We start from the raw sequence: 24610 nt of genomic DNA, 5'->3' as shown, positions 1-24610 counted from the left end.
GGAAGCTGTCAGGGAATGTTTAATTTGGTACTCCAACAGGATGCGCTGCCGTGTGCATTGGCAAGAGAGGCAATCTTTGTCTATGCATGCACGTGGATGTGTGCACTTGCTGCAATCAGTCACGTGGCAGAGGGTGTGTACGTGTAGATCTCTGTGTAAGCGTGTTTGTTTGTGCACACGCGTGTGTTTGGGGAGCACGGCTGACTGGAAGAGGTGCCCTGAGGCGGTGGCAGGTGGCTAAGGAGCACCGGGTCGGCACAGCGCCGCTCCTCCCTGGAGTTCCTCCTAACTGGTAGATTGAGAGCGGATCGCTCTCTGTCCTCCTGCCCAACATAATGACGCCTCTCCGCTTCAGCCGCAGAACAAAACTGGGTTGGAAGCAGACCATCATGTGCCATTACCAGATCATAAAAATTAATAGAGCAAAACTATGAGTGCAAGGCAGTAATCTGTAGGGTTTCGCCTCTCCACGTAATTCACAATATCGATCATGAATATTTTCATAATGTCATTATGATCATGTTTACCTACAGATAGATACATACATATACATACATACATATATATTCTCCTTTCTGAACCAGCTTGCTCTCTGCTATCTCTCCTGCCCATCCTCCCTGTGACCTTGCCCTTTCTCTCTCTCTCCCAGTTGATCCCACCTTCTCCCTCCCAGATAATACCTACAGTCGTTCACGTACATTACTGAATGTTGAGTGCTTTGCCTTCCAAGTAGGAATCCACCCTCCTCTCTCCGTTTTCAATCGGACATCTTTACCCGACTCCTTTACCATCTCCCTTTAGGTTTTCTCTCTTTGTGCTTTTTCCCCCCACCACCTCTCATCATCCCTCCCTCTCCACATCCCTGCTGTCTCTCCCTCACTTCCTTGCAATGGATCACTCTGTCCATCCATCACACAGATGGAACAGCTCAATTAACCAGCTTGCGTCAAAGGGGACGTTGCCTTCAGTGCTGCACTGTAGTTAGGATGATCGTACCGCTCAGCACAAGCCAGCTCCCCCGACAGCAACATCTCTGCTACAGCTTCAGCTCTCAGCACCAGCTGGCCAGCTGTCTGCCACTGCAACACACACACACACACACACACACACTATTGCATTAAATAGTATGATAATTTGGCCAGCAGTGGGTCTCTGGAGCATTTCCGCTAAAGATCACAACACACACACACACACACACACACACACACACACACACACACACACACACACACACACACACACACACACACACACACACACACACCTTTTCAGCATCAGCTATATCTTGATCTATTGTGTGTGTTAGTGTGTGTGTGTGTGTGTGTGTGTGTGTGTGTGTGTGGGTGGGTGGGTGGGTGGGTAGGTGTGTAGTGCAGTATGTTTATGGATGTTGTACAGATGGTAACAAGTCATTGTCAGACGCAGCGCTTCCCCTCCCCTTCAGTCCCTTGACTCTGTTCATCTGGGACAGGCTGCAGGCTACTGGAGCACCGAGGGAGGGAGAACGCGAGGGAGAAAGTGAGAGAGCAACAGAAAGAGAGAAAGGGGGAGAGAAGAGAGAAAGGGGGAGTGGAAGTGAAAGAGAAATTGCAGGGAAAGATAGGGTTCGTTCAAATACATGGACCAACTGAAATCAATAGATTAAATGTTGTGACTATTCCACGAGCTGCCGTGAGACTGGGTAGGCACCAAATAGGAACAGGTGCTAAAACCTATGCTTGCATTTTCACAAACACAGACATTCAACATGCACAAACACAAACACAGATACACAAGCAACCGTCTGGAACAATTCAATCCCGGCCTCGGTGTCTGCTACTTGCAGTGTCGTTTAAATAAAAATGGCGAAAGACTGCATATTTTTCGCTATAAGGTGGAACAGATGTGCTACAGAGGGCGTCAGCGGGCAGCGCTCTGGCCTCCAGCCAGGTGAGAGCCTTCTTTTCAAAGGCACACCTACTCAGTCTGTTTGGTGTCCTGCCCCACCCTTATTTTCGCTTCCCGTGGTATCGTCCTACATCTTTACGCTCTAACTCCCCTGCTGGTCTCTTTCTCTCTCGCTCTCTACCTCCCTATCTCTCTCTTTTCCGTCCGTAGGCCATAGTCTACGGTTACCCAGTCCCGTGTGTCCAGGGAAGCGGGCCCACCACAACAACGGTAACAACTACATTTCACCGCGCTCTCTACCATGCATCTCGGCTCCATCCTCCACGTCATTGAATGCCATTGCAATCACAGGCTATGTTTAACAACATTAAGCCACTCAGCTATTAGCTGGGGGAGGGGAGGGCACCATGAAGGGGAAATGGGGCTGTATATTCACATAGAGGGAGTGGTAACGAAAAAACGTCACAAAAAAAGTACCATGATTCAAGTTTGCAATATATGCATGACAGCAAGTCAAATTTCAAGTATATTTGCTTGGGAAAAACTCACGTCTGGTCGGAATTGTAAAAAAAAAGTGCTGCTGAAATAAATTTGCAAGCCATTCATGGTAATAGAACAGATTTGAGTTGTTTTTACTTATATATGCCTTGCAATGTGGAACAATATAAAAACATCCCCCAATGCTTCAAAAATGAACTAAAACCTGATTTCACTTGAGAAATATTCTCAGCTGCGGTTAATCTGATTTTGTGGTAAACACAAACACCGAGCATAGGCACGCTGCAGATGACAACACGGCACTTCAAAATCGACAACACTATGTCTAGCGGCGAGATCTTCTTCACTGTGTTCAGTGAGGAGGCGCAACAACGCAGCGCACCAGAGTGCATCCAATATTAATATCAGAGCAGACCCTGTTGCATGCATCACAGCAAATGTTGTTTACTCGGAAAAATGAATTGACATGACAAAAAAAAAAACCTGTTTCAAATACACAATATCTACCAAGCCTCTGAGGTCAGTTGTGTAACTAACTTCAGTCATCATGACTTCAAATAGTTAAAAGCCGTGTAATATGATAATGCACTGCACTGCTATGATGCTCACAATACTCAAGTGCAACCCCCACCAATGGGGAATTTTCTGTTTCCTTTTAATTTTAATAATTATTTCTACAAACTAATTATACTGGATTAGCTCTCATTTCAGAGTTTTCTTAAAATGCCAACGCGACTCGAAAAAACTGAAACATTTTGCCAGAGAAGTGACATTTAAATATAAAAAAGCACAGGAAAAAAAAAAGAAAAGCTCTTGGTCACTTCCATTAAGCTGACTACCATCTTGTGGTGCACCCTGTGGATTTTCAAGTATAACTAAGGTGTGATTCCATAACATACCACCTCCACCCAGAGTCCTAACTAACCCGCTCCTCAGCTCTTTCTCATTAACGACAAACTCTGTCCATCCTTTCTGGAATGGCTGCTTCTTTCTCTTACCTCCACAGGTTCAGAAGATGGCCTCAGGGATGCTCCTCTCCTCCAGCAACTCCTTGCGCCCTCCTATTTTTTCCCCCTCCTTGTTCAGTTGTGCCTTTTCTTCCTCTTCCCTATCAAATTGATTGTGTCCCTCTCCTCTGTGCTGATGCTGCAGTGATAGAAAAACACACCCTCTCCCGGCCACTCTTTCTTCCCTCCCTGACTCTCATTGGCTGCCTGTTAGAGGTGACATCACCCTTCTTCTCAGCCTCCCTCCCTCCTCCCCTATTCCCTCCCTCTACTGCTCTCTCTCTCTCTCTCTCTCTCTCTCTCTCTCTCTCTCTCTCTCTCTCTCTCTCTCTCTCTCTCTCTCTCTCTCTCTCTCTCTCTCTCTCTCTCTCTCTCTCTCTCTCTCTCTCTCTCTCTCTCTCTCTCTCTCTCTCTCTCTCATCTTCTATGCTCTCTTCTCCTCGCTCTCTGTAGATTCTGACCATTTCTTTATTGTATTCCCACCCCCACCCCCGCCCCCGTTCCTCTCTGCTCTCCTTCCACCACCACCACCACCGCCACCCCCACCCACCCCACCTCTTTCCTCTCAGTATACTGTCTCGGTGGATGGATTAGTAGGGCCAGGTTCCAGCCTGTAGCCTCATGCCAAGAAACCACAGTATGGCTCTAGCTGCTCCTATATTCAGCCATGCAGTGGCAGCTTAACAATGTGCTCATTAGCATAGAGCATATAATATCCTATGGCCCCTGAAATCTTCTCTCTTCTCCCCAAGAAGCACCAGGCTACAAGCCAATTGCATGTACAGGTAAGGTAATGACCACATCGACCTTTATATTAGTGATCTCTCCATCCCAATGCACTAGAGTTTAACATACTTCCCTAATACATTGTCACTAAGGCATTTACCAGGCTTCAGTTAATTCCAGTGCAATCAAAGGCAAGGCTGTGATGACTGTTATGTAACACTGGTGAATAAAAATGTGAGAATTGCTGTCACATTTTATCTGTGACGGGGAATGGGTGGGAGGGGGGCTGTAAAGATGCCGAGATGTACTGATTGCAGGGTAATGAGAGACTGGGTAATACTGAAGATGTCTGGCTCAGTTGTGGCGTGGTTCACTTCCTTGTGATTGGGGGTTTGAAACTGTGATACAGCAAACAGTGGCCCCATAGTTAGGACTGCAAGAAGCAAGAAGGTCCTGGGTTTGAACCCCCAGGCTGTCCTAGGTCCTTTCTGTGTGGAGTTTGCATGTTCTCCCCGTGTCTGCGTAGGTTTCTTCTGGGTGCTCCGGTTTCCTCCCACCATCAAAAAGACATGCATGTTAGGGTTAATACGCCTACCTGTGCCCCTGAGCAAGGTACTAATGGGGGGGGGGGGGGACTGGAGTTGGTCCCCAGGCACTGCACTGCAGCTGCCCACTGCTCCTAGTATAGCATGGGTTAAATGTAGGGAATGAATTTTGTTGTATGTATGTTCTTCTGTGACAGAAACCTGCAACATGATATAATACAGTGGTCTCTAGTAGGGTGGTCTGTATTAATAAATCACAGACATTCATAGACACAAACAAGATGCACAATGATCATCTAAACAGTGCATTATATAAACTGGTCCTGGGGGGGGGGGACTGTTCTCAGCCTTTTTCACATGACCTGGCAATGATAAAAAGCCCAATAATTATCAACACTGTCTTGTATGTGATATTTTTCCTTAATTTTGTTATTTCAATATTTTGTCTTTGCTGTTATCTTTTGTTGTTTGTATATACACAGGTCACCCATGTTAAACTGGTGCTCTCATTGGAGCACCTTGCATAAATAAAGGTTTACCCCCCCCACACACACACACACACACACATACACACACAGCATATTAAGAGTCATACTCTAACGAGGCAGCTTCAAGTCCATTCAGGAAAAACCACCATTACCACTGAGCAACCATAATAAGTCTGTTAGTAAGTCTGTGCACTTGCAGATGCTACTCCATCCTCCCAACATGCTCATGCCAGCCTGGTCAATCTGCCAGCCGTGTTGCCAGAATCTGCCAAGCATGCAGACAAAAGCTGGTAGAGGATGGGACAGCAGAGGTCGGGACACAGGGGGTGGTGTGATTGATGCTACCTGCTCAGGTAGTTGTGAATCTCAGCCATTATCCTCAGGTGGGCTGGAACAGTGTGGAAAGGTTAGACAGACGTCCGGGACAGAGCTGCAGCTGGACGGGGGCCAGAGTTGAAGACAAAAGACCTACAAAATAGAAGCAATGAGAGGATGGAGATGGTGAGGTTAACTGCCAGCGCTGCGGCTGTGCTGTGGCGACGTGGGGTAAATAGAAGTTAACCACCGCAGAATCTGAGTGTACCTCAAATTAACGAACTAAAAATAAATATTTACAAGTTTAACCTTCTAAATTGAGACTGTAGAGGTCAGCCCACCTTGCCATGTCGTCTTCTATCGGGACAAGACAGCAGAAAGCATGAGACGAACAGAGAAGGAAGGAGAGAAGCCTCATGTGGGTTCTGACCCTGAGCTGACAGGGGGAATCAATGGCTTCTGTTTGTAGCCTGAACCACGACACCGTTCAACAGAATAAAACCTCTGACTCTGGACCCCTGAAATGCCATGACACAAATCAGATGCTAACTGGTGTAAAATGTTAAAAGAAAAAATGTAAAAAGAAACGTTTAACAGAGTCCATGTGAATCTAAACCTCAACCTGTGGCCGGAGGTAAGCTAGTTTAGAACGGCCCCCATTAACACCAGCTTGCTAAAACATAACTAACGTAATAGTTGGTACTCGCTGGTGGTGGGAGGGGGGAAATCTACATGCAGTTTGTAGGACGTCTCATTCAGACTGATCGATAGAGGTGGTATCGCTTTTGTCTCAGCTTGTTTACCAATGGGGCTTTTCCACGGGGAAACCGTGCCGCGCGGATTTGCGTTTCCATTTCAAGTTTAAACGCGTCGGGATGCGCTCGAGATGGACCATGTCCGGAGCCGGGATTGCGGTGACGTCAGAAGGGCTTCGTCCGTTCAGTGACTCTTCTAGATCCGTTTCATCATCCCGTCTGCGTTTTTCAAGCAATGAGCGGAAGATGCCGAGCAAAGTCGTAACAACCGCAGGCGCCGATTTGTTTTTGCCCGTGGGTGCCCAAGTACCACCAAGGTGATGACTATCACTCAATCACCTTAATTGCGCTTGCTTTGCTAATGACCGTGATGCAGGCTTACTAGGCTGCTGTCGTCTGTCGGGCGTAGACACACACCCAGGCGAAATGCGGCACTGCTCTGCTATCAACGATGAGGTACAGAATACACCATACCAGCACGTAGTCTTGAAGGGGTAGTACCTGCATACGCATTGGCCACGACACAGCAGTACGTTGCTCGCGTGTATAATAGCACAACCGATAATAATAATAACAATAATAATAATAATAACTTCATATAGCACTTTTCTAAAAAACCGTGTTACAAAGTGCTAAACAAAGAAATAAAACCAGACAAGGCACAAAAAAGACCAAATCAGTAAAAATAAAAACAACAATAAATAAATAAAAACAAATATCAAAGCTTTTGTAAAAAGAAAAGTTTTACGACGAGTTTTAAAAGAAGCTCGAGACTTGGTTTGTCTTGGCTCGACAGGGAGAGAGTTCCGTACTGTGGTGCTCTAACAGCAAAAGCCCGATCCCCGACCTGGGTAGGGCTCCATCTGCAGATCCTAATGGTCGAGGGGGCGTATACCAGGTCAATAAATCACTAATGTATGGAGGAACAAGGCCACACCTAAGCAAACAAACAAACAAAAACAAAACAACCATAACTTGGTCGTCATCGCGCAGTATTTACATACACAGTATTTACATTGGCCACGTTCACAACTTAACACTACGCCGTATGTGTAATAATTAAATAGATGCAAGTTTTGGGGTTTTTTTTTTTTAAAGATGTTTCTATTTCATTTATTTTCGGTGGGTGCTCGAGCAACCGGGGCACCCATGGGATCGGTGCCTATGGTAACAAAAGTCTGGAAATCAATGATAAGTGGCTGGCTACAGCACCCGCTGCACAGTGCAACAGCGCCGAAGAGGGCGCTGCTTTTAAACGTCATCCACTCAAGACAAGTGCGTCATCGGTTAAAGACGCACCCTCATGCGGGAAGCCCTGTTGTAGCGGAAATGCAAATCCCAGATGACGCACCGAGTCAAGCCAAGCCAGCACATATGTATGTACGTATGTGTGCAAAAGTGGCTCAAGTTAGTCTGCTCAGTTGCAGTTTGATTCAGCCTTCTCGGGATCTGTCTCACCTCCTCCTGTGTGAGGACGATAGGCTGTCCCCCGTCCGTAGATGATCACCCGTCCCTCTGTCATTTCACTGTAGTCCTGGTCGTCGAACCTGCAGCAGAACGAGTTCAGGTCTGTGGTGAATGCTTCCGCCTCCTCTTCCCCACTCTGTGGCTCTTGGTGGTATCTTTCCATGTGAGGACAGAGAGGCCCTGCCAGGCCAGTCTCAGGTTGCCAGACTGAAACATGGCTTCCACTCGTTCCATGTAGTGCTCTTTGACCTGGGATATCTCCCTCTTTATTGTTGCTTGTGCCACTTTTCCCTCTCCCTGATGGCCTAAGGAGAAGGTCCTATTTTTAGCTTGAATGGCTTTTTACAGTTCAGCTTTGGGCTTGGGATACCTTTTTGACAGTCTTTGTGGGTATCAGCATGCCCTCACAGTGCTGCATGTAGAGAGTAAAAGCTGTGACAGACTGCTCAAGGGAGTGGTCTTGAGTGAAAACTTCCTAGTCTGTGCAGGCGAGACAGTCCTGTAGGCTCTGGGTTGACTCACCTGACTACACCTGGACTATTCACTCCACCACCCTCTCCTGCTTCAGCTTCTGTCTGCATATGGGCAGCAATTGTATATCATAGTGGACTGCTGTGCCTACGGGTGTTTTCTGTGGGGATCTGTAGGCCCCCTTAATGTTGCCATAACACAAGTCGTGTAGACAGCCATCAACAACACCTATCCGAGTTACCCTGTGCATATTATCTATTGCTATCTTTATATAAATGAATCACTTTCATTCCGACGTTACCTTGTATGGCTCCACTAATAAAGGAGCGATAGAGAATTTAGAGGGCTGGACAGGAATAACCTGTGACACTGACCTCCGTAGTACTCCAGTTTGTACAGAGACAATTACCTCAGTTGTCTTTCACCGCCTCGTACCCACCAGCCAAGCCCTTAGTCAAGACCATTTATCTGTGAGAGACTCCTTACCTGCCCTTGGAAAAACCTTTCGACTCATTTTCCTACCCTCTCTTCCTTTCCTTATTTCCTCTTTACTGTAAGTGAGTCAGCTGGCAGACTGACAGGAGAGAGGAATTGATATATGAGAAGAAAACAGAGTGGAGAGAGAGAGAGAGAGAGAGAGAGAGAGAGAGAGAGAGAGAGAGAGAGAGAGAGAGAGAGAGAGAGAGAGGTTGGGAAGCTATGAATGAACACTTTAAGATCAGAGTTGCAGAATAAAAAGACTTGCAGTCAGCAGGAGAGAGAGAGAGAAACAGTTCCATCAGCTGCAAGAGTGAGAGAAATATATAAAGCAATATGGTAAATGGCTGCAGTATGGGTGTACAGTTTCAGAGAATTGGAGGAGAATAAAAAGATGGAAAGAACGACAGATGAAAAAGGAAGGGGAGAGGAGCTGGGCATGTCACGGGAAAAGTAATGAGAAGACGGTCGGATGTAAAATATTTTGGTGAGCTTTTGAGGTGTGTGTGTGCGTGCGTGTGTGTGTGTGTGTGTGTGTGTGTGGGTCTATCAGACAGTGGGGTAACCAGAGAAAGTGAGAGGAAGGCAAAGTAGTGTGAAAGTGAGAACGTGTTAGGAAAGTTGAAGAGATACCGGGAGTCAGAGAGAGTAAGAGATTAAAAAAAGAAGAAGATTGCAATAAAGCCACAACTTTAGGGAAAGAAAGGGGAGAAGAAAAGAAGTTCATCCATAAGAAAGAGCCAGAGAGAGAAGAATTGAATTGTAAAACAAGTCTTTAACAAAAAAACAAAACAAAAAAAGATCAAAAAACAGACTTGAATCTTTTTAAGAGAGAGAGAGAGACAAAGAGAGAGACAAAGAGAGAGACTGACACTGAGAAAGTTAGTTCCTCCTCTCTTTCCCTCCCAGGAGCAGATGTCCACTCCTCTGGTGTTGGGCTGCAGATGCAGGGGTGCATTGATCCAGTTAAAGCCATTAGTTAGCCAGAAGGTCAGCCAGACGTCTCTGACCTGGCGTTAATCACTCACTAATTGAAGGGAAATGACTCTGATTTAGTTTCCTGCCATGCTTGGAGTGGCCTGTCCACCAGATATGACCAGCGCTTCACTCACAGAAACGCATCTCATTAAAGCATGTTAACGGCATGTAAATAGCCGAGAGCCACCCTCAGACAAATGTGGTGTAGTATCAGAGCACCACCAAATGCAGGTCCCGCTCACCCGTGATGCTGTCCCAGCTAACATTCCACTGCTTTTGAGCAAAGCCTCCATGAAAAGAGCAGGGACAGGGTGGTGATGTTCAACAAACTTGTAAAACTTGACTTCACCAGCTCTGGTCATTACTGTGTGAACATTATGGACAACAGAAATAAGAACATTCAATGGGTTGACCAGGTCTTGGCAACTGCAGAAGATGACACTCTAAAAGAAAAAAACGAGCATGAAAAAAGCCAGGGTGAGGGTGAAATACTGACAATCTCAGAAGAAATGAACTCGGCAACAAAACAGGAAATCTTATTGAAGCTTCATTCTATGGAGATAAAATCTGCATTTCTACAGGGAACGAAACTATCACGTGACATTTACAATCAGCCCCCTCCGGAGGGTGATTGTAAAGGAACATTATGGAAGCTCAAAAAGGATCAGGACTGTACTGTAACTGGGGTTCTTGCCTGCCATGTGGATGACTTCATATGGGGGGGCACACAAAGTTTCTCCACAACAGTAATACATCAGCTCAGATCTGCATTCCAAGTTGGACGTGGGGGAACATGAAACTTCTGTTATGTGGGAATAGACTTTGTGACTGTTGACAGAAAAGTGCAAATGCACCAGGAAAACTACATTCAGCATATGCGACCCATACATATGGATCCTTCATGAGCTGTGGAACAACACTCGCCTCTCCGTGAGAAGGCAAAGGATCAACTCAGGTCCAAGATAGGCCAAATTCTCTGGGTTGCAAGACAAAGCATGCCAGATGTAATGTTTGATACCAGCAACTTGGCATCAGGCATGAAAAATGCAACTGCGCAGACTATTCATGAAAGATACGGAATAGACCAAATGACAATACAGAGACACACAGAGGTCCAGAACACGGAACAGATGTCAGTCTAAAAGCAGGACAAAGAAATCTTCCGAAATAGTGAAACACTTTGTCCAGGCCTGGATAAGTGTGCATGGTCCACCTCAGAAACTGTTCAGTCACAATGGAGGAGAGTTTAACAATGACGAGGTGAGAGATATGGCAGAAAACGTCAACATAGAAATAAAGACAACAGCTGCCTACAGCTCATGGAGCAATGGACTTCTAGAGAGACACAACCAAAGTCTTACTGAGATCATAATGTAAGTGAAGACAAGTAATTGTGACTGGAAAATGGCAATGGACTGGGCGCTTATGGCAAAGAACACCATGCAAAGTGCCCATGGCTTCAGTCCTCATCAGTTGGTTTTTGGACAGAATCCCAACCTGCCCTCTGTGCTAATCAATAAGCCCCCAGCTTTAGAGGGCACGACACAAAGTGAATGGGTGGCAAAACACATCTCTGTTCTACATGCATCGAGAAGGGCTTTTACAGAAGCAGAATGTTCAGAAAGAATATGGAGAGCACTGCGAAAACAAATACTTCATACAGATGAGAAACATGCAACTGGAGACAAGAGAGTAGATTGGCCAGAGTGGAAAGGACCAGGCGTTGTCATCGCTCAGGACGGTGCAGTGGTGTTTGTCAGACATGGAGGAACCATCCTGTGCTACCAATGTTACTCGAAAAGAAGACAACATTTTACTCGACAACTTCTTTATTGGCGACCGCCATGTTCACGTGCATAAAACAACAACACACTGCCTTCCCCGCACCTTCACAATAAAAGTTCCCCCCTTACTCCCAATACAGGATAACGTGTTCACTTTCACACAGGCCGTTATTTGGCCTTCTGGCTATACTGCAAGCATTACACAATATTAGCACCTGTAATTTAACAACCCAGACATTCAGAATGAGGAAAGAGCCAAAACAGAAACTGGCACTTGTGTGAATATTCAAATATCATGTCACTGATATTCAAAGCAAGTGTTTGCATGTAATTTGTAATTGCTGGAGGATGCGGTTTACAGCACAGGTGTGAATGTGGCCTTAACATTTAACTGCCACTTCAAACACTTCGTTGTTTCTCCAAAAAAAAAAAAAAAGAGAGAGAGCAAGATATCCAATAACTGTCGTTTATCTTGTATTTCACAGGACTGTGTAGGAATTGTGTCCGCCCTTAGTTTGCATGCCTCTCAAAACATCAGATATGTTATAAATTTTGACTGAACAGCAACCAATATTGCAAATCCACTGCAGGGCCTATTTTGATTACTATAGCAACAGTTATATAAGTTTAATCTCTTTCAAACAACATCAAAACCTACTGCAGATATTCAGCCACCCTTCCCACAATAGAGTAGCACATTTCTGCAGCGGCTACCAGCGACTCATATGCTCCAGCAAATAATAACGCAGCAATTGGTCGTATTAGAAGACCAGCAGCACATGGGAGCTGGACTGCGATTCATGGACCACTTGCTTCTTCCAAAATGCCACAAGGTGTTCACCAAGGGCTGGTGGGGGAGCGGGGAGTCCAGATGCATTGTGGTGAATACATAACAAGCGAGAAACACTTTTTAAACACAGGGGTAGTTAAACATACTTTGACCTTTACAGTAGATGTAAGCTGTCACTACAGGTTTGGGTCCGGAGCCAGAGGTCTCTGAGCTTGTGTCTGTGTGTATTTGCTAAGTTTGGGTCACATGTGCAACCAAAGGCCAACCCATATCTACCAGATGTCCAGCTGAGCGCAGCTTTGCCCCGCCAATGCTACCCGTCTGCCTGAAGACAAAACGCTATGTGGCTATATCAAAGCCGTGGTTGTACTGCTGCATAATGTAAGAACAGAAATGTGTTGACATTAGTGTGCTTTAACGAGCGTGAAACCGAAGCCAAGAGTGAAACCGTTTCACCTCACTCTCAGGAGACTCCTAATGGGAATTGTTTCTTCCTGTCACAGCAAGTTGACACCCATCCATGCTCCTCTTCTCCCTGGTCTTCAAGCTCACGGGCAGAGCAGAAATAGAAGGCTGAGCAGGAGGTGATGACAGCCTCCCAACAGCACATAACACCCCCTGACAAACGCGTCACACCCGTCAAAACTGTCGCTCATGTTTTCCCTCTTGCTATGTTAAACAGGAGCACAGATACGCCAGATATACGCTTCAAGTGAAGGGGGAAATGTTGAGATGGCATTAATTTTTGATCGTAATACCGTTCAAATTACCCAACAGAACTTTTCTCCTCGGATGTCCAAATTGGACAATTTACACTGGCAAATGAACATGATATTCATCCCTGAATGAACTGCTCTTAATTTATGGAAGTAAATGTGCTTAAGTAGCAAGCAATGTGAAGTGGTCTCTGATGTATATACATGAAACGGCTAAAAACGATGAGTGCAATATTCACTGGTCTGTTAGAATGAACAACGGTCTCAGGGGAGCGTGTCTATGTTCCCTCAGCCCTATGTTCCTTCAATCCTATATTCCCTCATTCCTATGTTCCCTCAATCTTTCAACCCTGTTCCCTCATTCCTATGTTCCTTCAAACCTTCAACCCTGTTCCCTCATTCTTATGTTCCTTCAATCCTTCAACCCTGTTCCCTCATTCCTACGTTCCCTCAGCCCTGTTCCCTCACCCTAACCCTAACTATATCAATTCATGAAGGAACATAGAGCTGAGGGAACATAGGGCTGACCCCATCAAGCACGCTCCTCCTGCGTGTCCTCGGAGCAGGATCATAGAGTTTAATGCAAAGGAATGGAAGTGAAGTGGTGCATTCTTTCAAGGAAATGGTTAATCCCCCACCATCGTCAAATTCTTTCATAAAAAAAACAAAAAACATCTCCATTCAGTCAATTAGAAACATTAAACCAATTACTCTAATGAACCGATTCTGTCCCCTCCCTCATTTCAGGCCCACTCTAAAGAAGCCTTTTATCATTTTGCTTTGTGAGGGCTGTAATATTGTGATTTATTCCAGAGATGCTGAAGGCAGCAGCAGTCGAATGTATTAGGCTAAGAGCTCTCTGGCTCAAACACAAAGTCTTATTAATGAACTACTCCACTGGCCCTCATTTCCTCTGCAGTCCTCTATCTGTCTAGTCATTGAAGAGGATTGACTGCTGTGGCTACACCTACTTCACAGCCCTGTGGCTTTCTGTTTTGGACCAAAACATATTGAATCTAGGGCTTTAGAGTTGATTTTTTTCCCCCCTCCCTAAAATGACATTGCGTGATTATTTTCTCCCACAGCAAGGAAAAAAAACAAGCCAGGATATCTTGATACATTGCAAAAAAGTCACTCTACGTATCTCTTACAAAATGAGGGGCTTCTAGTTCAAATTGCACATATGAAGGATTTTAATCCTTGCAGCGGTCACCCCTAAAACGTACTAGGGATATGAAATTGAGTACATGAAAGTGTTGAGTGTCTCTTTGCTAGAAGTGAAATGCATTAACGTAGAGAAGGCGTGACAGGGAACATTCTGTTCGCGCTGACCAGTCCAGTGATCTCCATCTAGTGGAGTGGAAAACAAAGTGCACCAATATTCGACTGGGAAAACGCAATGCCTCGTGAAACACCAGTAATATCTCAATTACTGCCATGGCAGAAAGATGTGCGTTTTGAGTGTTTCAATACAACAGTTTCAAAGTAAAGAAGAAATTTGAAATCGCCATTACCAGCAGAACAGTAAATCCAATTGTGGGAAATGCGCATTGTGGAATTCCTCTGCCAGGAAAATTCCCCTGGCAGACCACTAATTATTTTTTTTACTTTAACTGAGAATCAAATTCTCCATGCAGCACTCTGATGCTAAATCGCATCTGTGCCTCGTCCAGGAGGGGGCCAAGCAAGCTGGCTGGCCAATATATAACAAATGCTTACAACAGGGGACCTGAAATCCCTGAATGATGGCGCGGTAATTTTATTTATCACGCCTCGGCACACACCAAATCAGACATGGATGCTGCGATTCTGCTACCGGTGTGTGGCCTTCCCGTTGGGGGAGGGGAGCGAGTCAGACGCAGCAAAGTAGCGAGGGGTGGGGTGGGGTGGGGGTTGATTCGATTTCCTCTGTTGTCGCGTATCCACGAGTGGAACGAATCTAGCATGCAAGAGCAGGTAACACAGCATAGGTACACCAAGGAGGACTGAAGGAAAGAGGGAATGACAGTTGCAGACTGCACAGACACGCAAGGATTTGGAGGAGGGAGGAGAGAGGGCAAGGCCAAATGGTCTGCAACCACTGGACCATGTATATCTGTGATGAGCATATCTTGAGACCAGGAAAAGGGGGAACCAAACGGTTAATTCTGCTGGTAGTGTTCAGCATGAATCAAAGCCTGCCCTGCACGCGCGCACGCACACACACACGCACGCACGCACGCACGCACACACACACACACACGGCTTTTTTCTCTTTTTAAGTACATAGTTGGAGACCACTGAACTAGAGTTCCATAAATGGCTGTTAGATAGCACACGATATTAAATACCCCCGAACAACATTAGTTTTCCTCAATGACGACACATCTGGACACACTAATGGAAGGAAGGTAATGGAAGGCACTCGTCATTTTAATGAAACTGTTGGTTAAAAGTGCATCTTTCTCGTGATCACTGGAGATCTAGTCCTAACAGAGCTTTGCACCCACATCATGGCTGCGAGCCTGCCTGTCTGGTAAAGGTGGTGACAACTGTCAGTTTACGGTGAGGTCCCACAGACAAGACAGAGGCAGACCTCGTGTTCACCTATGACACTTATCAAGTTAACTGCATATAAATACGTTTTTACCCATGTTGCACAAAGAGCAAATACGGTTGTGACATCTTCAGTCAACATTCACTTTGTAGCTTATTAACAAGTGGCCAAGTAAGGACACTGCTAACTGTGTGATATAATCCTGGGTATAAACATGTTTAAGCCTAGAGGTGTAGGTCGTTAGGATAATCAATGATCATACCACTATGGCCTGAAGCTTGTTACAACTATTAATCTCACACAAGGCTGAGCAGAAGAAAATTAGTAAAGGATGGTATTTGAAGTTGCCTGATAAGACCATTGCGTTCTTGTTAAGTAAATCATATTTCGAAAACCTAGATAGTAAGGGTTCACCTATCACGGGGTTTATAAACTTTGGGTGATCGTTTTCACCTGCACTTCGACATTTCACAAGTGTGATTACACACTGCTTAATTATATCTGGCAGTTTTAGATGGAGTGTGAATTCACCGAAGGTGATTGTTAAAACACTGTTAAAAGAGACAATGGACTCAATTTTATGCATTTATTCATGTAGTTATTTCACTCTCTGATTCAAAGGCTCACGGCTGGGTCAGCGATTTAATAGCCAAAAATACTCTAGAATTTATGGTTAATTTCTTTAGCTCCTTCAGTTCTCTTCATTTTTGTACCATCCTTCCTTAAAAATGCCACAAAACTTTGAAAAGTGCATTTTTGTGAATATCTCCAAAACTTCTCAAGTTGCCCCCCCAATAAAAATGTTCCCCATCTTCAAGGCTTGTGAGGTCACAAATTAGCAACAAGAAACAACCAACAATTTTTCCCCAAAGGTTTTATAACCATCCTGTTCACACACAACCTTCTCCTTTTGTACACAGCCAGAGAAGAACAAAAAAAAAAGATTAAACATAATAAACTCCCAAACCTTTTGTACAGAGAAATCAAACTAAATGGAGAAAATGTCTCTTATATTAGTCCATTTTTATCCTCTGAATCCACTCTTGCACTTGCCATTAAATTGGGAAGGGAGACACAGTTGTGTCAACATGAGGCTCTGTGTGTAGTAGGCAATTTCAATCAGTTCATTTTGCTTGCTGGTTTATCTGTTGTCTTTATATGGATTAGATACCAGTAAGTCTAGGCCATTCAACAAGTAATCCAGTAATGTCTATGATGGTGGATACTGTGTGTGTGTGTGTGTGTGTGTGGGTGTGAGTGTATACACGCGTTTGCTTATGGTTCATCAGTATGAATGAGTCAGGAGTAGGCAAGTCTAAATTGTGTGTATGCATTTATGTATGTGTTAAGAGTCTCAGTGTTTAAGCCAGTCCAAATCCCTCTGAGCATTCCTGAATGGCCAACAGCAGCATATGTCTCAGCTTTTCATAGCTCTCATAGGCTGGGAGATCCAGCTGGTTAAAGCTATGGGGGAGAGAGAGACACACACACAAATTAGACCAATCTAGGTCTTCACTTGTAGCTAACGATGTTTCATTTAATTCTTTCATGCGTTTATAATGTGTGGTACAGTAAATTGCTGGCTACAACTATACCAGGTATGAGCAGACGGTAGGCGGTCAGTGGAGCGGTCGTCACGGTGGATCTGGAACTTCTGGATGCCGTTCATGCCCTCCAGAGCAGCGAAACCCTGCAGGGGCACCTTTGACGTGCCTGTAACAAACTGTAGGAACTTGGCCCGGTCCGCCTGATCAAAGGAACGTAAGGCCCTCCAGAACCACTGGATCTGAAAAGGGTAAGTTATCATCAGCTATAAAAAAGGGCTTTATCATTTCATCCCAATAATTTTCTTTTGCAGCAGTGTAAACCAATTCAAATATATTTTTTTGCATGAAGTGATGTTGAAATACCAAGAATTTCATTAAAACTAAAACATTCATGCAAAATTAAAACTAGAATCTCTTTGGCAATCTCTGATGAAATGAATCAAAATTGAGAAACAAAATAGATTTAACAGTTTCCAGTTGAAACTATTGGGGGCATGTTCTGTTTGTAGGGTTTTGCAGTTTAGTTTCAATGCTTTTTCAAAATTTCCCTTTTTTTAAGGTTGGTGTCAATCTTCTCACCTGATACCTACAGATAACTATGCACAAACATGTCAACATAAAGAATAACTTCCATAAGCAGCAAATTTCTCTTTGTGCTTTTATACTCTTCATACCTGGATGGAGCTGGACTGATATTTATGATACTCCGTGTTGGCCTTGAGGTCATCAATGTCAATAGTAGGCAGGCCAGAGATGAGTAGCTCCAGCTCCTGCTCAGTGAAGATGGAGATCAGCCTCTTGGGAATGATCTCGTAGAAACCTTCCAGGAAGGCTGCCAGCTGCTTGCGGATGGCACCTGAATGACGGCCATAATAAGTATACACTCAGTCAGACTGTTCAAGTGCTTGAATAACTATGGATGAGGAAAGCGGGAAATTTTGAGAGGCTGAATAGCCTTCATCTCACCTGTCATCTTCATCTGACAGACCAGATGCACGTATTCTTTTTTGTTTTCCTCTGTGACCAGTATGTTGGCTCCATTTGGCTTGAGATCCCTCACTTCACACACTCCAAACTCCTGGACCTGCACAGACACAGAGGTGAGGACTCTTAATGTTGCTTCTTGAGATGAGTTTCAGCCCACTGTTTGACTGAGGACCACAGCTGGCATCTACTAAGAGCAATTTAGGTCCATCACACTCTAAATGAGTCTTTTGAAGAACTTAGTAGTATAAGTGCTTGTTCACTGACTTCATGAAAGAATGGGAGCATGTTCAAATCACACTCAGAAGACCTCATACCAATTTCAACAATTTAAGAAGATGCAGCATGAGAATCAATTTTCCACTTGAAGCTAAATGGGAAGAAAGAGACTAACCTCAGTGCTGAATGTCAGCTCGTAGCCAAGCGTGGATACATCATTCTCCAACAAGTATACCAGGCCCTGGAAGAAAGGGTAGTCCTCGCTCTCCATGTCTGTGTACCTGAGGATATCGAAGAAGGGCATTCAAAATCAACCAGACACTGAGGGGATAGATGAAGATAAAACCCTTATCCACAGACTATCTCTTTTTATATTTTGGTTCTAGATCTCATTTAACAATACCAACAACATTCAAAAGGGCATCTCACTGTGAGCAGAACACTGCTATCTAGTCACACGATGAATAACATATTTGAGGGTGATGAGCAATTCATGACAATTACCAACAGATCTGTATTGTCTGAAATGTTCTTTCAGTGTTATACGTTACATTTGGGGGGGGTACAAACTATTAATTGGTTTCTTGCTTACCACAAGAGTTGGAACACCCAAAAAAAAAAAAAAAAAACACAGCTGATTGGAATTGTTAACAAAGTTCAAACATGTTTGGACAATCACATTGCTTCACTGAGACTACCATTTGCATCAAGTCTGTTAACTGTGACTCTGGTACCTGACGCTCTTGCCCAGGATGTGCTTGTAGAAGCTACGGGTAAAGTAACACTCCAGTAGCCGGTTGTCATAGACTGCCTTGGCTACTACACGGCCCACAAACTTGAAGTAGCTGAGGTGGTTGGGGTTGCAGTGGGATGAAGGGTTGATGGTGTAGGTAACTCTGTCACCCGGCGAGGTGCGGAACAGGGCGTACATAGGATTGAACATCTCCCGGGAGATAATCATGTACCACTCCCTCAGCAGACCGCCAGCATCTTGGCCCTCCTCCCCCTCAAAGACAATGTACCTGGAACAGGCGGGAGAGGAAACCAATTAAGGTTGAGGACTCTGAAGGGGAGCAAGTAAATGGATGGACATGGGAGCACTGGTGCCTTACAGCCTGTTCTTCATGTCCTCTGGGCTCTTGCGGTGTAACTCCCTATATGAGTCCTCAAACACATGGTCTCTCCTCACATGCACAGCCATGTCCTCCTTCCTCAGGCCCTCATCTAGACGCTCAAGCTCCTGGCGGAAATACCTGCAGAGTTGACAGCAGAATGACAAGGAAATCAACATTTCAAATACTCAAAACTCTAAATGCACTGCAGGCCATCGACAGGGCAAAGAACAAAGCGGAAACATTATCACACTTACTTCCTTTTTACATCAAAGTCCAGGATGCGGATATAATCAACCAGCACTGCAAAAGGCCCGTCAGCCAAGTGAGTGGTGGACTGACGCAAGATCTGGTTGAGCACTGTGCGGTGGGTTTCTATGATGGAAAGAGCAAATGGAAGCATGTTAGCAACAGTGTTAACTTGCTTGTCTATAAAAAAAATTAAAAAAAAAAACTGCAATAAAATAATTGTAATAGCTTTGTGCACACTCACCAGCAAAGCGGAGAAACTTCTGGGTGTCAGGGGGCAGGTTTGAGGAAATATGCATGGAGGACGGCTCCCTGGAGAAGAATGGATCCAGGGAGGAGGGTGTGGCAGGCGTGAGGGGTGCTGGAGACAGTGGTGGTGGCTCATCCTTTATGTGAGACAGCTGGCTCTCCCTGGTGTCTCTCACTGGGGGCTTGCTCTCACGCTCTGTGGCATGAACTAGGAAGAAGGCCTCCACAGCTGGCTGGAGAACTAGAAAGAGGAAAATTAGAAGATGACAGTAAGACTATTCATCACTCAACCAAGTTTCCAGGGGACCTAAAATTCAATTTCAAAGCATATGGGATAAAAAAAATTTTTTTTAAAAAAAATCAAAAATTATTGCTAAATATAGATTTCACTTACCCAGTACGGCATGTTGGTCATGGGATTCTTCCAGCTCTTTCAGGCACTCCCCGAGCATGTCCCACAGCTCGTCTAATAGCAGCTGCTCACTAAGTAGAGGGAGGTCCGGAAGCCTTTCATCACTCTCCGACTGGCCATTGCCTTCTTCATCTAGAAAAAATGAATTTGGTTGTAATATAGGTTGCAGAATCTCTCAAACATTGCTAGTAATATGCGCGTGATACATACAAAAACAATTGTACTGTTATGGATGCCCTGGTATCACTTTTTCACTGCCAATACTCTGTGCGAATCTTTAAGTATCAGCCAATACAGAATATCAATGCAATCCATTACGCTTATTGAACAGCGCAGACCTAAGAGCGTAGGTCTACGGAAAATAAGTAAAATAATTGAGACAATCAGTTTTGGGTTTCTTTGCACCATTAAAGAAATGCAGGCTTCCATGTGCAAAAATGCAGTAAGTCGAGCAACTTTGCTTTTATTTCATTTTTTTATGTATTACATGATATGCTTGGCTTTTGGTATATATTTTAGTTTTGGTTAAAATCTCTGATACAGACCCTCCATTTTAGCCTGGCATGAGTCCGATTTCCAATACCAGTATTGGTGCATCCCTATATATTGTATAAATTCAAAGTCATACCAAGAGGTGCAGCATCCTGCTCTAGAGGGGATGGCTGATCTACATCCATGGGAGAGTCATCTCTCTGGCCTGCATGAGCCTCTGACCCCGACGGCACTTCAGACTAACGAACAAAAACCAGGAACAACAGGATAGACCAACAGAAGAAGGAAAACAACAGGGGACAGATAGGGATGGAAGATAAGGTGATTAATATGAGACCAATTTTCATCAGAATGATAATCTTAAATGCCTTGCATCACATCCAATAAACCTGGAAGAGAAGAGGGGGACCGGGTATAGGGAGGAAGAGCCAAAAGCATGAAGCCATATCAGCCAGCAAACAGACATCATATTGACGGGATCAGTTTGTACAGTCTGGAGCAGGCAGCACATTCACACTGCAGACCAATACATTAATAGAACTTATCAATAAACAAGACATGCCATTAATATGGAATGCAGTGGATCTCTGCTGAGACTGTCATCACATACTGTATGTCAGCAGTGTGGATGGTATCCAGTGTATTGACCAACAGATGTCTGAAATGGCAGGCTGTAGAGGTTTATCGCTATCTGATTCATGTCATCTAAAGCAGTGTCAGTATATTGCAGCGATCAAACGTTAAAAAAAAAAAAAAGACAAAACACCGATAAGCACTGCTGATAAATCACAGGCCAGCTCAGGATTTTCAATGTGCACAAAGTTAATATTGATATAATGCATGTGTTGCCGACTGCCATAGAACAGTTGATATCTAGCTAAAATCAGTAGTCTGCCTATAGTGTAGGCAAGTCTATCAGCTACTGACCATATGCAGTAAAAACATGGCCTAGTTTGCCAACAGGCTCTACTAGATGTGTGCACTGTGTGAGTAGCAGTCTGCCTGCTGTCAGTGCAGCCCATGCTAACCGTGGCAGCGCCAGCCGTGCTGGCAGGGGGGGCAGCGGCAGTAGGGGCATGGGGGGCCACCACGGAGGATCCAGCAGCATTGGCGACAGCGGCAGAGGAGGCGGTGGGCGGGGGAGCCTGTTGGAGCCGGCGTGCCCGCTGGCCCTCTCTCACCATCTGGATGATAGCGTCAGCCTCGGCCTCCAGTTGACGCACAGCAGCCTGGATGCTGCTGGCTGAACCCAGGCTGGTGGAGCCTGGCCATGGAAAGGAGTACAGATTTTGGAGGAGGGAAGGGACAATCATCATTCAATTCAAATAATGGAGCTTTGTCTCAGCAATATCCATAATATTAAAAAGCTGTAAAAAATGTGATCTAATAAAAACTCCTTAAGTTTGATGTCAAGGTGTCATCAGGCTAATGTTATATGACTGACAGATGTAACTTCTTTCTATGCGTGGGTCTCCTACCTAATCGTCCTGTTTGCTTGGCCTTCTTGTTGGCTCTTCGTGTATCCTCACGGAGCTGGATGATGACCTGCAGCACACGCAAGAAAAACTTCTGCGTCGATGTCTTGGAGGTCAGGGAGCTCATACAAGGCAGCTGCAGCTCACGACCCCCCAGTGTACGCTTCTGGGCGGCCACGATCACAACGCTCTCTGCCCCGTCAAACCTGCGCCCCCGCCAGCACACGAAAATGGGCAACAAAGCAAATGCAGTCATTATTAATGAAATAAATGCATGCAAAGACAAGTAAAAATGAGCAAGTGCACGCACGCACACACAAAAACCTGGATGTGAATTATCTGAGCTATAGTGTCTGGATGTTGGCGAATAGGTCAGATTAGTATTAGGGGAAAAAAGTAGTCCCGAGTACCATCTATTACTTTGACATTTAATCTTGTGTGGAGAGTCTGGCTGTGCAAAATGTCAGTTTACTTTACACAGCTGACCTATTTCCTGTTCTACCACCTATCCCATCATCGCCATTAGGAATTTTTCACAATGAGATATTTTTTCATAGCCAGATAAAGATGGGTCATGCAGGGAACATCGGAGCATAATGCTCTTGGGAAACCCCAGAGTCACCCTCAGCTCACCTGCTGGTCATCTTGCCCTTGAGCCTGGCTGAGAGTGATGAATCCTCAGGAGGTGCATCAGGGGACTGGGCCTCGGCACGTGCCCGTCTCTGTTGCTCTAAGTTATATTCTCTAAGCTCGGCCAATAACGTGCCTGGGAAAGGTAAAAGGGGGGTTTAATGTGGGTTTTAAAGAAAATTCTGAGCATTTGCATCTGTATGCATCTGTGCAGTGATGTCTGTGCTAAGTGGTCCGACACTGACCGATCTGTTTGCAGAGAGTATATCCTAGGTGTCTGGCCCCACTGAGCAACAATCTTAGAACAGTGTCCCTGGTCGCTCCATCTCCTCTGGATAGCTGCAGCAGAATGTTGGCAGCATCCTCCAGACCCTCCTCTGAACACGAGTGAGATGTCAGTACCTTGGAAGGAGGAGGAAGAGGGTTGTCATTGAAAATTATTTGATTCATTTAAATTATTGGAGCGATAATAGATTTGGGTGTGCAAGGGTATATCAAATCTTAACACTGAAACAACCGGGATTTCACTCCTACCTAAAATGACCATGGGCGGTCAAAATGACAGCTGGTTTTTAAACGCTATATTCTGTCAAGATAAATACCCAGTTGAGATATTGATGCATTGCATATGCTAGTATGTCCGTTAGGAAACGACTGACACTAAAATTAACATTTTAACAACTATAATACTATTTTTAAACTATTTAAACTTCAGAGAGACATAGTCGAACTTGAATAGCAAAACTGAAAAAGTGAAAATATTACCTGAAAAACAAAACGGAAAACACATATTGCTAATCTAACAAACTTAACAAGGCCTATAAAACATGAAATGTAAAAAAGAAAAAGAAAAAAAAGAACTAAAAATAACCACTGAAAGTCTCAAACAACGACCGGAACTTAAAAACTATGAGAACGACCATGAGCTGTCAAAATGACCGCCCATGGTTCTTAAACTCTATATTCTGTCAAAATAAATACCCAATTGAGGTATTAATGCATTATATATGTCAGTATGTCTGTTAAGAAACGACTGACACCAAAATTAACATTTTAACAACTTTAATACCATTTTTCAAACAATTTAAAATCGCCGCTGTCCAACGCCTGTAAATACTCAAGCGCCGCGGCGGTAGTCATGGTGCATCTGAAATGGCGTCTGTAACCAGACATGTTGGAAATAATCAAGTTTAGACTATTACTCTGCACTAGAGAACGCTAGTGTGTTTCTAGGACAGAGCAATGAGCTTCGCGAAGGAAATGATGCGACCAACACGTCATAAATAGTGACATGATGCCCACGATCACACACAAATTACGAGCTGTCAAGGGTCCGCGGTGGTGTAGCGGTCTAAGCATCGGCTTTGTGTCAATGCAGTTACCACTGGGGACCTGGGTTCACGCCTCAGTCTCATCGGATCCAACTATGGCCGGATTCGATGAAGCAGCAATAATTGGCAACGCTGTCTTCGGGAGGGGGGCAGAGTCAGCTTGCGTTCATGAATGCGTCTCTGTGTATTGGAAAAAGCGGTGGTTCGGGCCTGGATTCGCCTTGTCACGGAAGTGACGAGGCGTCTCTTTCGAGACTGCCGGCCGGAGAGATGCAGTTGGCAAACGCATGCAGTACGAGGGTGGGTGTTTAATTAAAATAGGGAGCGATTGGCCACTAAATTGGGAGAAAAAGGGAAAATCAGAAATAAATTTGGAGAAAAAAAAAATTACGAGCCGTCTTTTTGACGGCTCATGGTCGTTTTAGGTAGATCTTATCCTACCTTTTTTGTGCAATTGATCTAAAATTCAT

At 44.7% G+C, this 24610-nt stretch overlaps 2 protein-coding genes across 2 annotated transcripts in view; both read right to left on the bottom strand.

Annotated features, from left to right (window-relative positions):
• l1cama (L1 cell adhesion molecule, paralog a) overlaps window positions 1-7851 on the bottom strand; it is a 45227-nt gene extending 37376 nt beyond the window's left edge. The window contains exon 1 of the mRNA XM_056298975.1: window positions 7680-7851. Coding sequence (XP_056154950.1) covers window positions 7680-7851 — 172 coding nt within the window. The remainder of the gene's footprint in view (window positions 1-7679) is intronic.
• A 7457-nt stretch (window positions 7852-15308) lies between these two features.
• Window positions 15309-24610, bottom strand: part of huwe1 (HECT, UBA and WWE domain containing E3 ubiquitin protein ligase 1) — a 62936-nt gene continuing 53634 nt past the window's right edge. Inside the window, exons 69-83 of the mRNA XM_056302005.1 lie at window positions 23055-23211; window positions 22813-22945; window positions 22183-22385; window positions 21733-21968; window positions 20841-20943; window positions 20195-20344; window positions 19796-20041; window positions 19560-19677; window positions 19303-19443; window positions 18925-19212; window positions 18366-18471; window positions 17954-18071; window positions 17662-17843; window positions 17036-17226; window positions 15309-16904 (exon numbers count right to left, since the gene is read on the bottom strand). Coding sequence (XP_056157980.1) covers window positions 16802-16904; window positions 17036-17226; window positions 17662-17843; window positions 17954-18071; window positions 18366-18471; window positions 18925-19212; window positions 19303-19443; window positions 19560-19677; window positions 19796-20041; window positions 20195-20344; window positions 20841-20943; window positions 21733-21968; window positions 22183-22385; window positions 22813-22945; window positions 23055-23211 — 2475 coding nt within the window. The 3' untranslated portion in view covers window positions 15309-16801. The remainder of the gene's footprint in view (window positions 16905-17035; window positions 17227-17661; window positions 17844-17953; window positions 18072-18365; window positions 18472-18924; window positions 19213-19302; window positions 19444-19559; window positions 19678-19795; window positions 20042-20194; window positions 20345-20840; window positions 20944-21732; window positions 21969-22182; window positions 22386-22812; window positions 22946-23054; window positions 23212-24610) is intronic.

The sequence above is a fragment of the Lampris incognitus genome, chromosome 2 (assembly GCF_029633865.1).
Source record: "Lampris incognitus isolate fLamInc1 chromosome 2, fLamInc1.hap2, whole genome shotgun sequence".
Lineage (NCBI taxonomy): Eukaryota > Metazoa > Chordata > Actinopteri > Lampriformes > Lampridae > Lampris > Lampris incognitus.
This window is presented reverse-complemented; position numbering and strand designations above follow the sequence as displayed.